General features: G+C 39.5%; 2 protein-coding genes across 5 annotated transcripts in view; both read right to left on the reverse strand.

Moving 5' to 3' along the window:
- Nucleotides 1–3,250, reverse strand: part of LOC137179922 (LIM and calponin homology domains-containing protein 1-like) — a 32,800-nt gene extending 29,550 nt beyond the window's left edge. For all 4 annotated transcript variants that reach the window (XM_067585002.1, XM_067585000.1, XM_067585001.1 and 1 more), the window contains exon 1: nucleotides 2,787–3,250. In XM_067585002.1, the coding sequence (XP_067441103.1) occupies nucleotides 2,787–2,906 (120 nt within the window). In that variant the 5' untranslated portion in view covers nucleotides 2,907–3,250. The remainder of the gene's footprint in view (nucleotides 1–2,786) is intronic.
- A 4,881-nt stretch (nucleotides 3,251–8,131) lies between these two features.
- Nucleotides 8,132–13,939, reverse strand: uchl1 (ubiquitin carboxyl-terminal esterase L1 (ubiquitin thiolesterase)). The gene is made up of 9 exons (XM_067585013.1): nucleotides 13,809–13,939; nucleotides 13,704–13,715; nucleotides 13,121–13,249; nucleotides 12,162–12,303; nucleotides 11,427–11,512; nucleotides 10,755–10,802; nucleotides 10,556–10,625; nucleotides 10,405–10,463; nucleotides 8,132–9,204 (listed from the first exon to the last, which is right to left on the reverse strand). The coding sequence occupies exons 1-9, from the start codon at nucleotides 13,839–13,841 to the stop codon at nucleotides 9,121–9,123; spliced, it is 663 nt and encodes a 220-aa protein (XP_067441114.1). The 5' UTR covers nucleotides 13,842–13,939; the 3' UTR covers nucleotides 8,132–9,120.
- Between the last annotated feature and the right edge of the window lie 432 nt (nucleotides 13,940–14,371).

Below are 14,371 nucleotides of genomic sequence, written 5' to 3' on the forward strand. Positions count from 1 at the left end.
GTCTAGTCTAGTCAGAGTCTTGTCTCTTCTATAAACAAATAAAAAGGTCTTGTCTGTGCCAGTCTAATTTCCTGCTCGGGTCATGTGGCGATACATAGCCTACTACTCTACTGACCACCCGGAAACAGTGACACCTGAGATCCTGCCCATGTTATGTTCCCATAGCGACCAGTGTCACTCAACCTGGGTGTGTTCAAGGAGTGTGTGAGCAGTGTCATGCATAGCTGATCGGCATGTGTGTGTGTGTGTGTGTGTGTGTGTGCATACGCTTTGCATACTCTTACAGACATGGCAGCCACACACACAGACTGAAAATGCAGCATGGAGCGAAGGGAAGGGTGTTTAGCCCTGAATCATCCCCACCTGTGAGAGTGTATAAATACTGCACTAGAAATAGAGTCAGCCTGACCAGTCTGAAAATAACGGGAGAATTAGGAGGCAGGAAGACGACAAAGCAAGAGGAACACGGTGCAAAGACCCAACAGTGCAGGAGAGATTACCAATTAGAAGCCAGCATTAACCCAGACGCAAATGTCAGTGCTCAACCGCTGATGTTACGTGGACACCATCAACAGGCCATGAATATCAATATTTTTGGAGTGCCAACCAAAATGTGTGCATAGCATCAAGCATTCATTGTATCGAGAGCCATGTATAGAAAGTGTTGATGCCATTTTTGTTGAGTTAAGTAGATTACAATTGCTTTTTAAGGGCAGGATTAACTTCAGTTTAAAGAGGAATGTTTTGATGTCAGCTGTAGATTGGTTTAGAAATGAGTGTTGTACTAGAAAGTCAACTAGAGTCAACCTGTTGGCCCATAAATAAGTTACGATGCTGGTAATGTTCTTAATCTCTTATTTACTTTTATATTTCTTGTGAATATTATTCCATCTACTGGGAGAAAATGTTTGTAATTCTGTGAAAACTACAAAAGACTAGAGACACTGGCGATTTCCACCAGCTGAGCCGGCTAACTTCCGGTTAGCTCTCTGCTAGCCGCAAAAGTATCATATCGTATATCGTAAGTAAGTGTCGACAGTGTTTTTGTAATTACTCTCACTGCCAGAAGGGGGACAGAAAATTCCCACACTCCAGCTTTAAGGCTCTGACTGTCACTTTGGAATAAAATCATCTATGCAAATGAATCCCTTAAAATTAGCCTAAATGGGTCATTACTCTCCACAGGAAGTGATTTTTTACGAATGCTGATTTTCCTGCACTGTATGTGGGTTACTGACAGCTCTGAAAAAGGTGGATCAGAGACAAATGATCTACTCTGGTGGCCTTTGAAATTCTAAAAGTAATTGTGGTGGAAAGATGAAGCCCCAGGCGATCCATGGATGGATAGATAGATAAAAGAATGTATTTGAGGAAGGGACTGATATTTGATTGAGACGAATCGGCTTCAGTCAGTGGTTGGCTTTTGACCACAACAAAGCAATCTCTACTAACGAGCCAGTGGATGCATACGTCTACTCGTTGGTACCAGTTCAACAAAAAAGTGATTTTAGTGAACTTTTAGAGGCCTGAAGGGGGAAAAAAATTATGCTTTTACTGCCATTTTACTGCCCGTCCTGTTTATCATTTAGTGACTGCCAAGTTTGGAACCAGTATCTTAAAAAGTAAGTTTAATTTCTGGTTGGATTTTAGCCATATTGGTATTTATATCCAACTTCTTGGTAAAGAGATGGTTGTTAATGTTGTAAGGTTGTCTGATTTACAGGTTTTTTTGTTCAGTTTTGCATGTTTTAACCTGTCTTGTCTGACTTAAAGATCTGTCATATCTATAAAAAAAAAAAAAGACCACAGTGGAAATAATTGTTACTGATTTTTTTAAATCCACAACCATTTTAATTGTAGACTATGTCAGGACCTGGCGTATGCAGTCTATTTTACCTTTAATATTGTTAAATATATCTATCCAACTTTTCCTCTATCACAGCCTGTAGTAAACTGGCTTGCGTGTAAAACAAGCTGCACAGATTGTGTGAAACACTTGGGAAACCACAGCCAAGGTGTGAAGCTAAAGCCAGTTTTGTTTCTTTTAATATAAAAATTAATTTCGTTGTAACTACGACCTTGTAAATGTCCCCTGTGTGAGACTGTAGTTGTCAGGTAGCTAGGCTAAAGCAGGGACAGCACTGTGATGAAATGATAATAAAAATAGGTCATAACGCAGCTCCAAGGGGCAAATCATGATTCACCACTCAGGCTTATAGAGAGAGGCGTTTATAGCCGACCAGATGATGGTGGGAGCGATGAAGCAAACCGCAAATGATAATCTCATCCGATGCTATCAACTGTTGGTACAGTATAGCATCTCGTGCGTGAACGTTGGCCCGGTTTCATAACCATGGCAACCGGAATCCCCTCGCGCCCGATGAAAAAGGGGGGCGTTCCTCCTCCCGCAGTGAAGAAAACACTAAACAAACGGAAAATTAACGGATATCTTGAAGGGTTAACGTCATGTTTGTCGTTTATTTCCTTGCTTAGTCGGTGTAAAAAAGTCTCAACAGCACACGTACGTGTGTTAAATTTCTTTAACAGGCACACATGTGTGAAAACTTTTAACTCCACGCATGTAGCGGAGCCGTTGTCCCAACACACAGTAACCCGACACTGCTGCATCGTCCCCCTCCCTCGAACAGGTGACGATGCACCGGTGCTGTGAGCTTATGTATTTATATCCCCGGTCACAGTATATGACAGTATGGCCCGTTTCTGTCCCCGTTATGCTATAGCAGCAGGCCCCCCCGCCGCCTCTCGGAAACGGTCACTTCTCTTACCTCTATCCATTTCTGTGCCTCCTGACAGGCCGGTTCGGGATGGTTCGGCTGAGGCTCCGACGACTCCGGCTCGTCCCGCGGGGCTTTTGGGACATCTCGACCTGCTGCCTGGCTAGCCATCTCCGGGCAGGCCGTTTAAAACGAGGACCGGGGGAGTCTGTCGGGCGGTGATGATACGTGATATGTGATAAAGCTCCCGTCCGTCAGACGTGCGGTGGTGGTGGTGGTGGTGCTCCCCTCCCCGCTCTGTCAATCCGTTATCCTCCTCCTCGCTCTCTACCGTTGCTCCGCGCGCGGGTGCGTTGCGTAGTCCTCAAACTGAGATGGAGAAAGAGCCTCTGGCGACCCCGGCGCTGCAACACGAACCAGGTGCTAAAAATAACGATTTCTTCCACGCCGAACTGAGCAAGACTGACGCCGTCCTGTCCCTCAGCCACCACCGCTGCTGTTGCTGCTGCCGCGCATTTTAGGAGACGTGAACGCGCAGGCAGGAATCTGTGCGGGGGAGGTCGAGAGAGATAGGAGAAGATAGAGGAGAGAGAGAGAGCGAGAGAGAGAGAGAGATGAGGGGGATTGCAAGAGATGTCCCGTTATTTCTCATGCGTCAGCTGGAAGTGGCTGTTTGAGGAGATTTGCTTCATGCACCTGAGCCATAGAAAGTCTACTGGATTTAAGATGGAGAGCAAAATAATCAAGCAAATGTCAAAAATTAGAAAGGGAACAGCTCATTTTTGAGTCCATGGGAGATAGTTTTAGCCTGTGTATACATTCATTTAACACGCAAATGGGACAACGATACCTCAAAATCTTGTTGTAACTTATAATTAAGCTTCTTAACTTCTTAACTCTTTAAAATTTATTTCCTAACATTAAGATCTAAATGCTGTTTCAAAGCCTTTGCCACAAACTGGATTAGACCCTCAGGGGCCCCAAAGGTCCCCAGGTTTATGGTTTGTGGTAACTCCATCAACTGCAAATTTGTTTGGAAATATATTCTACCATTATTGCAAAATATAAACTGCATTTTTACCTAATCCAGAGGCCCAATGTTGACACGAAGGTGTCATATTGTGCTTACGTGGTGCATATTTCTAAATAATGTTGTGTTTAATAAAATTACCAGAAATAAACTCCTACACAAACAACCTGGAGAGGTGTAGCATCCAAACAACAGGAGGGCTGTTTGCCATCTAGAGTGTGCTCTGTGCCTGATTGGAACATAAATGCAAGCTGATGCATTTTTTATACTATCAAAATGCTTAGCTCTTTAAGGACATTTAGGCTTGCATTCAGCTTTTTTCTACCTTTTATACTTTTTAAAATGTTAAGCTTTTATCAAAAAATTTCTGCCACTGAAATTAAGGGACAGAATGTTCAAATCCTCTTCAACCCACTCCACTTTGCAATACAACTACTTCCACATACTTCCAGCTAGAGACTTAATTTCAGCTTCAAACGGGTCACAAGACTTTCAGCTATTAAACTTGTATTCAGCTTTTTGATATCTTTTACGGTGTTTACACAGTCACAGTTCAAGTTTCATGAAATTGTCATTAGTGTGTATAGCGTGTAATGTTCAGACCCAGAGTGAGTGATGTCACTCACAACATCACACACTGAATGTTCAGGCCTTCACATTTTTATCAAAAATCTTCAAAACATTATGATCTTACTTCCACCTCTTACACTCTACAAGCACAATTTATACAAAAAATGTATACAAACTTATCCTGTCTCATCCAATGTTACTTCCATTAAAATAGAGCTCACGGTTTTTGAATAAATTGCCCAAAAGCGCAGACAGTGATCTCTAATATGTCCAATGTTATCTGAGGTATGAATCTTCCTCAGAATCAGAGATAATGGGTATAAGTAAATGATCACAGCTCCTTTATTTTAGATCATACAGACATATCCTACAAGAGTATCACCACTGAAGTCTTGGGTCACTCAAACTGAAGAAATTTTTTCAATGTGACTTTTAGTTTTTGAGTTATAAGAAGTTGTTCATGCCTGACTTTAGCTTAGAAACAGCTTGTCACACCCGTCTTCACTCACTCACAGGGGTGTACTGTCACCATAGCAACCTGTGTGCTGTGCTGTCAAGCAATTTTTAGATCTGTTTTAAAGGTTTATTCCACCCAAATACTACTCTCTGTCTAACTTTTTGATCTTATTTATTTATTGGGACCATGTACAGAGTTAAACATAAATGTTACCATTTGATGTACTGTACCAGATTTAGCTTATAGCTCATTTTCATCTACATTCCCTTTGGAAAGTTTTTATAGTTTAAAAGGTTTATTCCACTCAAACACTGCTTTCTGTCTAACTAATTATAGGTTTAAAGGTTTATTCCACCTAAATACTCCATTCTGTCTAACTAACTATAGGTTTAAAGGTTTATTCCACTCAAATACTGCTTTCTGTCTAACTAATTACAGGTTTAAAGGTTTATTCCACCTAAATGCTACTTTCTGTCTATCTTTTTATAGTTTTAAAGGTTTATTTCACCTGAATACTTCAGGCAGAAGTCAGAGGCAGAAGTTCACTGCGGCTGGTCCTGCTTTTCTTATGGGGAAGTATTGGAACGTTGGCCTGGGTGCTGGGAAGGCAGCAGCTAGCTGTGGCTGGTCCCAGGTGCCTGACCGACACTCACAGTTGCACCCATGAGCACCGGTACTTGAGTGGGGGGGGGGGGTCCTGGAAGGTAGCAGTTCACTGCAGCTGGTCCAGGATACCCTCCTACCTGGATACAATAACAACGCCCTAGAAGTGCATGCTTCTCAAAATATACGGCCCAAATGTTTTTCAAAGGTTTATTTATGATATGGGGCAGGTGTGGGGAAACACAGAGCAGGGCAGGGCTAACGATGCTCGATGCAGGTGGGTAGATGGGCAAAGGAAGCACAGGAACACAGGAGTGAACACAGCAAAAAACCCAAAACTCTTCATAATAAACTGACCTACATAGAACCGCCACAGAATAAACATGAATACAACTCAAATACCCAAGCAACAATACAATCTCTCATCTGCAACAAACAAAGCCAAAACCCCAAAACACAAAAAGTCCAAAAACAGAGTCCATGACAGAAAGTCTATGGGAGGAATGTTTGCAAGGTGGTATCTCAAAAACTAAAAGTGCTTAAGTATTCATACTACATGTACAGGTGCCCCATGAGAAAATGCTTAACATATTAACACATGGGACCAATAGCGCCACCATGTGGTCACTTATTAGGTGTCTTACATAACTTGCGCCCATTTGCGCCTGGAAATATTTTCTGCAATTTTTTTGCTTCTGTTGGCAAATATTTAATCTAATCTTCACCAAACTTAGTAAATACCATATTTAGATGACCCCAGACAAAACTTACACTTACTGTTTGTCTGTAATTGGTTGCCAAACTTTTGAAGTTTTTTTGAACTCTTCAATGCTTAATTGGATTGCAACCAAATTTGGGAATGTTGTATATAAACCTGCACTGCACAAGTGCAACATTTGATATAATTCTACCCACAGTAAAGTAACATTATAACATGATATTTCTGCAATTATGTCTTTAATAAAATTAAACTTGGTATACAAGTTCTTCATGAGTATCTGCATGACATACTGAATCATGGCACCAATAATCCCACCCTGTGATAATGAGTAAAACACCACCATACCACTTATTACCTGCCATATCCCTAAATGTAGTATAAGATGGTAACCATATTCTGCAAAGTTGCACAGATGGGGATGCTGAACAAGTGTTTTGTATTTGCAGCAATGCTTTGCAAGGTATTTCAGCTGTCAGCATTCACAGGCATATAGCCTATAAAATATCCACCAAGTGATTGTCAGGTTGCTGAAATCCCCAAATCCCCTCCAAAACACAGACCTACATGATAGTGACATGAAGTACACGTTGCACAGCACAAAATCCATATCCTATTACACAAATTTCAGCCTCGACTGCATTTTTGACACTGACTCAGCGTTGCAAGCAGTCAGTGAGGATGATAACAGTTGCACACATGATTAGGTGTTGATCACTCCTGACCTTTAAGTGTTGGATGCAAAAGTGACCTTTTCGAATGGCAGGTCAAGACTTTAATTTTCTGTTCATGTTACTTTGCCCAATCGCCTGAATGTAAGGGTATATATGGAAGATTTAAAATAACGACATTTTTCCTTATCATAATATTTCTGTGTCATAAATAAATGAAAAACATACTGTATGTTAAAAGGACTATTATTTATCTTTTTGTCTTTACTGAACTTTAATTGCTATATAAATTTTCCATAAAATCAAATCACAACACAGAAAACAAAATGACGATATGTATTGCGTTCCAGTGTTGTCCAACAGAGGGCACCGTAGACCTGACTGATACTAAATACAAAGCACTGTAATTAGTTTTCATTAGGAGGTGATTTTTATTAGGAGGAGGTAGTAGGAGGAGGTTTTCATTAGTTTTCATTTCAAGATGGAGTGTTATTGTCAGTGCCAAAATGATAAAACAATCAACTATCCAATCACAATTTGGGGGCTCGACTGTGGGCGGAGTTTGTCATTGCAGTCAAGAGCTGATGGCAGCCATGAGAGACAGCCTGTTTTCCATAAAGGCATTATAAATCTTCCGTACATGTTTCTGCCCAGGCTGCTTTGCTACCACATGGGTATTGGCCTCTCTTTGGGTTTTAGTGTTCCTCCCTAACTCTGAAAATATCTGTGCATTTCAATGAGTGACATAACCCAGTTTCAGAATAATGTTGTCAAAAATATGCTTCATAGACTACTTTGTCACACTCCCTCTCTTATAAATCTCTTTATATCTTTATATATAATCTCTTTATCTGTTTTGCAACAGAGAGAGATCTTATTGTCCCACAGTGATGAGTAGAGCGACCAGGTTATCTGCTGTCAACTTTTTTGTCGTCCTTGTGTTTCCGCCTTTTACAGCTAAATTGCAGTCAGGAACAGTCAGAGTGAGCCCCAAAGCACTTCATATGACAAAGTATGAGTAGGTGTAGGTTAAAATGATAAGATACTGCTGACCGGAGGAGTCAAGGAAAGACAGATTACTGTGGTTCAAACCCATAACCTCATATTTAATTATGGGCTAAACAAGTTTAAGAAGCAGTTACATGACTATAATAGCATATTGGGGAGAATATCATTTGGGGTTTATGAGGGGTTATATACAGGCCTCAAAAATTAAACATCCGGCTTTGAACATTTGACATTACATACTATAAATCCACTATCACTCACAATAACTGATGCAGAAAACAGGGCAGGTAGACACTGTAATTTGTCTACTAACAAATAGAAACACACCAGGAGACGCGATTGAAGTGTAAGGGTTGCTTTATTGAATTCCAAACAGCTGCATCACCAATAGAACTACAGCAACAGAGTATTTGCAAAAAGGTAAACAATTGGTACACAGCCTAGACATACTGTACTATCACCCTGCACGGCACAATAATAACCCAACAGAGAGTAGCACTTTATTCGGATGATCCCTACCTTGTTTGGAATTTAGAGTTTTCCGAACTTCCACACTAACAGTGCTATTGACAGTTTGAGCATTTTGTAGATTGTTAACTTTATTTCAAATAGAAGTGCAAACAAAATTCGAAACAAAAGGATGATTGTAATCCCGTCACTGTCGCCATCATTTTGCTCTTCAAATTCAAACTCCTCAAAGGAAACCTCAGTTTTTCTGGGAAATGTCAGTACAACACCCGAGGACACCACTCAAAAGGGTTTTTTTGCAAGCTCCGAACAATGGTTAAATTATTCCTACGGACACATTTGGGCTGTTCTGAGGAATGTCAAAACCTTATAAACTCAACCACACAGCAACTGGAGGCATTCAGAGAAAACAGGCAGAAAGTTTCCCCATACAAGTTTTCTGCCTTTTCCTTCCCACTCTGATTGGTACAAAAGGCATTTTAAGCATCAGTCTTAGTTTGACACAGATGCACCAGTGATTACATACAAAAAAAAAAAGATGCAAAAAGGCAAATACACACATGCGCACAAGCAGTGGTGAGATCAGTTCTCATGTTTTACAATTTTCACTGCTAAATGATGTCACATACAAAGGGACAAGCTTGTATCAGTTAAGTGTTAGCAGAGGAAAACATGTTCACTGTGTTTGTGTGTACGTGTGCTAAAGAATGCTTTGTTCACGAGATGAGAGTGAAATATGTGGAAACAATGTGTGCTTTATAGTGCATAGTGTCTGCAGATGTATGTGTACACGTGGTTGTGTTTGCCATGTGAGTGCTCCGGGACATTTTGGTTCATAATTTGGTTCTGTGTCTTACGATCTAGCTCTGACAAAAAGCCACGGCAGAGAAACGCACTTCGCCTTGCTCTCTTTCCATAAATCCACGGCACACTTTGGCTGCATCCTGGACATGGATAAAAAGAGACACAAGTACATATGTTTATTTAGGTACAACTGTTACATGGGATTTTGATGTTAAGTATCATTTAAATGATAATACTTTTTATCCACTATACTTCAATTAGAAATATTGTACTTTGAAAATGGAAATTTGAAAAATCCACTTGACTGACACCTCAGCTTACAAGTTGCAGAGGACAGAACGTCCCAAAGAAGGCTGATTTTGATCTTATATAATATTCAAGTACATTCCACTGCTAGTGTGTTTGTATTCTCCAGTAGGGCTGGGTAACCTCACTAAAATATTAATATTGTAATAGCTTAAAACATTGTATTTTCCAGGTTTGTAAGGCCATGTTTTAAGTAAATCCTCTTAACTTATTACACTGTTCAAGCTGAGTGAAACGAATGCCTCTGTTCATAAAATTTTGTAAAAAAAAAAAAAAAAAAAAAAAAAAAAAAAATTCTGTAAATAGCTTCTGGCAGTTGGTCAAAAAATATAATAATTATAACTGATTTTATAATATACCATTTTCTCAATATTGCTCATCCATACTCTGAGGTAGAATTTTGAATCCTGGACTTTAACTCAAATATTAATTTAGGGAAGCATCTCTACTTTTACTGCAGAATGTTGCAGTTTCATTGCTAATGCACGTGGAGCCCTCTAGTGGCTGTTCGACAAAAGGCTCGGAGTTGAATAGACATGACCCTCCATGACTTGCATTGCAAAACAGAAAACTGACTATAATCAGCATTTTTCCAGTCATATCAGCCTTGTTCATTTGGCATTTCCAATAGAGTTTGAACTTTATGTTAATAATATGAAAATTGTATTATTTAACTGGCCTAGCCTGTGGGCCACGACAAAGTGTTAAGTGAAACATTACTGGCAACAAACAGTATTACTTAAATTCCAACTATCTTTATATTTAAATTATTGTAGACATTGATATTTAATTTGCTTTTAACTATATTCTGAAGTTTAACAGTGATCTTCACAGTTCCCTACTTATCTATTGGAGATATTTGAGAGGAAGCATCAGCAGAGTTTATTGATTGCACAAAGACAGGCAGGAACTGCCACTCCCTATTCCCGTTTAATACCATGACTCATCACTGATCATGTGCACAGAGGGATTGGTTGGCTAGAGGTTATATTTTTATATATCCAGAACTGAACTGACTCGTTTGCTCTACATACCGTTACGAAGGACTCATCTTTGGTTGCTCCATGTTTTACAGGTCCATTCATTCTCCCATCTTAAAAGCAAATGAGACTGTTAGGAATCCAAAATGTGAAAACACATACAGGAATGTGCATAATGAGGATATATATATATATATATGCTTACCGAATTCATACAGCTGTCCATTTACATTGACAAAGGCAATAAAGTGGAAGTTGACTTTATCTGCTTCCGGCTGTGTAAATTGGGATATTGGGAATAAATATTTTGAATTAATATTATGATACAAAATGCTTTGGCAAAGACAAGCACCTCAAAGCAAAATGTTGCTAACACTACATCTCATATAAATACACAATCTTACCCTACACTGGCCCTGTACTGCAACCTCATTATGAGCCTCTTGGATTGCCTGGAACAGAAAAATGCAGAACATGTCAGTGTAATATCGCCACACTCACTCTACTCTCTACACTAATGTACATTTTTGGTAGAGAAACTTCACATCAGAAATAAATTCAGGACAACAAAAGCATACATTTTAAAGATAATGGTATCCAACAATTATTACGTATTAAAATAACTGTCCAGCAGCCCCTCTAGAGACAAAGATTCGGTGATGTCTGATGCCCCCAAGTGGCTCAAACAAAATATGAAGGTAATACAACGCCACAGAAATTCTAGAAATTTCATTTTGTTTTGGTTTATTTCAGTTTTTAATGCACAGCATGTTTTGTGGATTACTCATTCAACTATTCAATTTATCAAGTAAAATTATCAAGGTCATCAGATATGATGGGATACAGTATGCTAAATTCTCACTTTTATTCAATGTTTCATTTATATGTTATATTCATATTGGACAGTAAACTTATACAAACAAAAGTAAAAAAAAGACATAAAAGAGGAAACTTATAGGCAATGGAGCCTCAGTGATATCATAAATGATCCTTTACACATAAAGCAGCTTCAACTGTGTGTGTGTGTGTGTGTGTGTGTGTGTGTGTGTGTGTGTGTGTGTGTGTGTGTATCTTACCTGGTTCTTCTCCAGTTGTTTGGCACGGTCATCAGCAGACATTCCTGCAGTATCATCTAGAAACTTCTTCAAGGCAGAGTTACTATCTGAAAAGACCAAGAGCAGAATTAGCTTAGTCACTAACAAATACACCATTTATTTACATTGAAATATCAGAAATCACAACCTGCCACACCAAATAAATGTATCCTCAGTCCTCATCGAATACTTTTAATATGGGAATTAAGAGTAGTACTGTCCATTTAAAAGAAATGACCTTATTTCTCTGCCCAAGACAATTCAGCAAATATTTATGAGGCCCCATTTGTCAACCCATTTGTGGGCCAATTCTTGCACCCTTATGAGGTTAAAATTCAGGTTCATACCTGTGAACAATACATCTGAGCATAAACTTTACTCTGGAGAGAAATCTTAATTATGAGTAATGCCATTGTCACTGTATAGAGCAGTCTATGGGCTTGACATCTCAGCAACGTCACAAATTCAATGGCTTTTTATTTCTTTATTTAGATTCTACTTGGATTAGACTCTATAACAAAGAGTGGTGCAAGTTTGGTGGTCTTCTGTGCATTACAAAGCAACTGAAAATATACATGAAAAAAAGGTAGTGTGCAGGTTGTAATCTGAATTATGAATGCCACATATCTCAGCACTTTGAAAAGAAACTGCTGAGTCATTGATAAAATGCTAACTTTATAAATAAATAGTATTAATTGTAATATCAATATTAGTTACCAAATGTCAATTTGTTTTTGTTGTTGCCGACTGCATGCAGCAGGGCGATGGTGCCACAGGAATTGACCACTGTCTGCTTCAAGAAATAAACCTCAGAGCCTCCTGTCACCTTGTCTGCCTGTTGTTTTCTGAAAGACTCATGCTGGCACACACACAGACAGACGCACAGGCACACACGCACACACACATACACACAGAGCATGGTCATTGTCATCTGCCCACGAGAACACAGTGTGCAGCCAGTTATGCCACTTGAAAATGTGCACATGGATTATGACCACAATTGGAAACGTAACAAACATGGCAGTGAGGATAGTTCATTTTAGAGCTTTTTTAGTCCACAGAAAGAAAGTTAATTGGCAAAATTTTGATGAGTTGGTTTAAATAATATATGAGGCAAAAACAGCTTCCTAAATGTGATAATTTGGTACTTGTCACTGTTTTATGTCTTTGTATATTGCATCAAGTTGGGTTGTGAACTGTTGTGGGCTAAGCAAAGCATTTGAAAACATCAACCTGTACCCTAAGAAACTGTGGTGGGCATTTTCTGAAATTTTGTAGACCAAATGATTAATCATTTAATTGAAAAAAACATAATTGTTAGGATAATTGATCATTAAACTTATTTTTGTAGCCCTTGTATATTTCAGATAATTCTGACTCAGATGTTGACGCTTGAGATGTTGTCTGGCTCACTGGATAACAAAACAAGCAAATCCATAGCCTCAAAGATTTATATTTGGGTTTGACAAGATAATTAGACTTCACAGTGGAAAGGAAGCTTCGCATCTGCTGATTCAGTGCCTCTCTAACATCCCAGCCTCACTTTATTCTACCCATCAAACGACATTACATCTCTTTCTCCCTCTCCATCCGTGCCCTCCCTGCACCTCAGTATCACCCCACCCCTGACAGCCTGTATCACCCCACCCTTCCACCACCACCACCCCCATTATTACCTGTTGTGTCAGAGGGAAGAGCAGCATCAAGGCACAGCATGGTTTCGGGACGGCGGAGAGTTGGTCACCCTCCAGCCCGAGCACATCCACGAAGCGCCAGCTTTCACCCACGCCTAGCTTATTCATCATCTGAAACACACAGTCAGTAAATAAACAAAACACGCTAGCTTAAATAGATGTCAAACAGTTGAGGTTACAGTGGCGACATCCATAAATTACTCCCTGTGTTCAAAGATGCTGCGTTGTGCTGGTCCGGTCAGACCACACCCTTTAGCCCAGACACTGAGGAAGGATGCTGCCGCTCACTAAAATGGGATAAAGGCTTCTCCTGTTTGTGATAGCATGTTGCTTTTAAAAATTATCCAACTATTATTACACTTAACAGTTAAAAAAATACCACTATAACCCACGTATTCATATTATTGTTTCGACGTGGTGGCCTGATGGCGTTTTAAGGTTCGTCACAATAACCGTTTAGCTGATCTCATCACCATAGCAACAGTAAAACTTACCTGTCAGTTAAAGAGAGAATAACGGTTAACAATATGTCGCCATTACTCAGTGTCTAACGTTTGTTACGCACCTTGTTCAGCATCTGAAACGACATAAACAAAAAGATAACAGGTGAGCTTGTTGTCTGTGAAAACGTTAGGAGACAAAGTTAAAATAACACAGCTATTATTCCCACCTCAGGGTTGATCTCCATCGCGGTCCACTCCATTTTCACAGTCTTTTCGTGCTGTTTGGTTAGTTGACTTTGTGTCTGTGCTCGCTCGGTTTCTGCAGCTGTCAGTTGAAGTTACCAGAGTGGCCGCACTTCATATGCTGCCGGTCATACCACTTAGCGGCAGACAGGGGGGTGGCCTCAGATCAAATAACCCGTGGTGTCCAGATTTAAAAGGGCTTTCTGACAAGTATTTGACAGATTTATGCGTTAAATTTTATTTTCTACACGTTCAGCTATTCTGTGACACCCTAGAAAGCGCATTATATCCTGATAAAAAAGCAGATTTAAGTTAAATCACACCACCGAATGACACATCAGTCTGGTTGAACACGTTCTTTCTAGAAAGAAATATGTGACGTATTATTCACCCCTATCAAAATGGTTCTGGTTACTGGACTTTTGTGGACTTTTGGGTACCAGTTGAACGATTATTAAAAAAAAATTTTTTTTTAATTTCTCATAGATCAGATGTTAATAAGTCAGGGAAATAATAGGCAATTTTTAATTTTTTTTATATTTTATTA

This window comes from Thunnus thynnus, chromosome 3 (genome assembly GCF_963924715.1).
Source record: "Thunnus thynnus chromosome 3, fThuThy2.1, whole genome shotgun sequence".
NCBI lineage: Eukaryota > Metazoa > Chordata > Actinopteri > Scombriformes > Scombridae > Thunnus > Thunnus thynnus.

Excerpts from the sequence above, each read along its gene's own strand:
- uchl1 (XM_067585013.1), bottom strand. The coding sequence starts at position 13,841 with ATGGAGTGGACCGCGATGGAGATCAACCCTGAG. Across the intron at positions 11,513-12,161 it reads CAAAAACAAATTGACATTTG|ATAGTAACTCTGCCTTGAAG; the intron begins GTAACTAATATT and ends TGGTCTTTTCAG. Across the intron at positions 9,205-10,404 it reads AAGATGAGTCCTTCGTAACG|GATGCAGCCAAAGTGTGCCG; the intron begins GTATGTAGAGCA and ends ATCCATGTCCAG.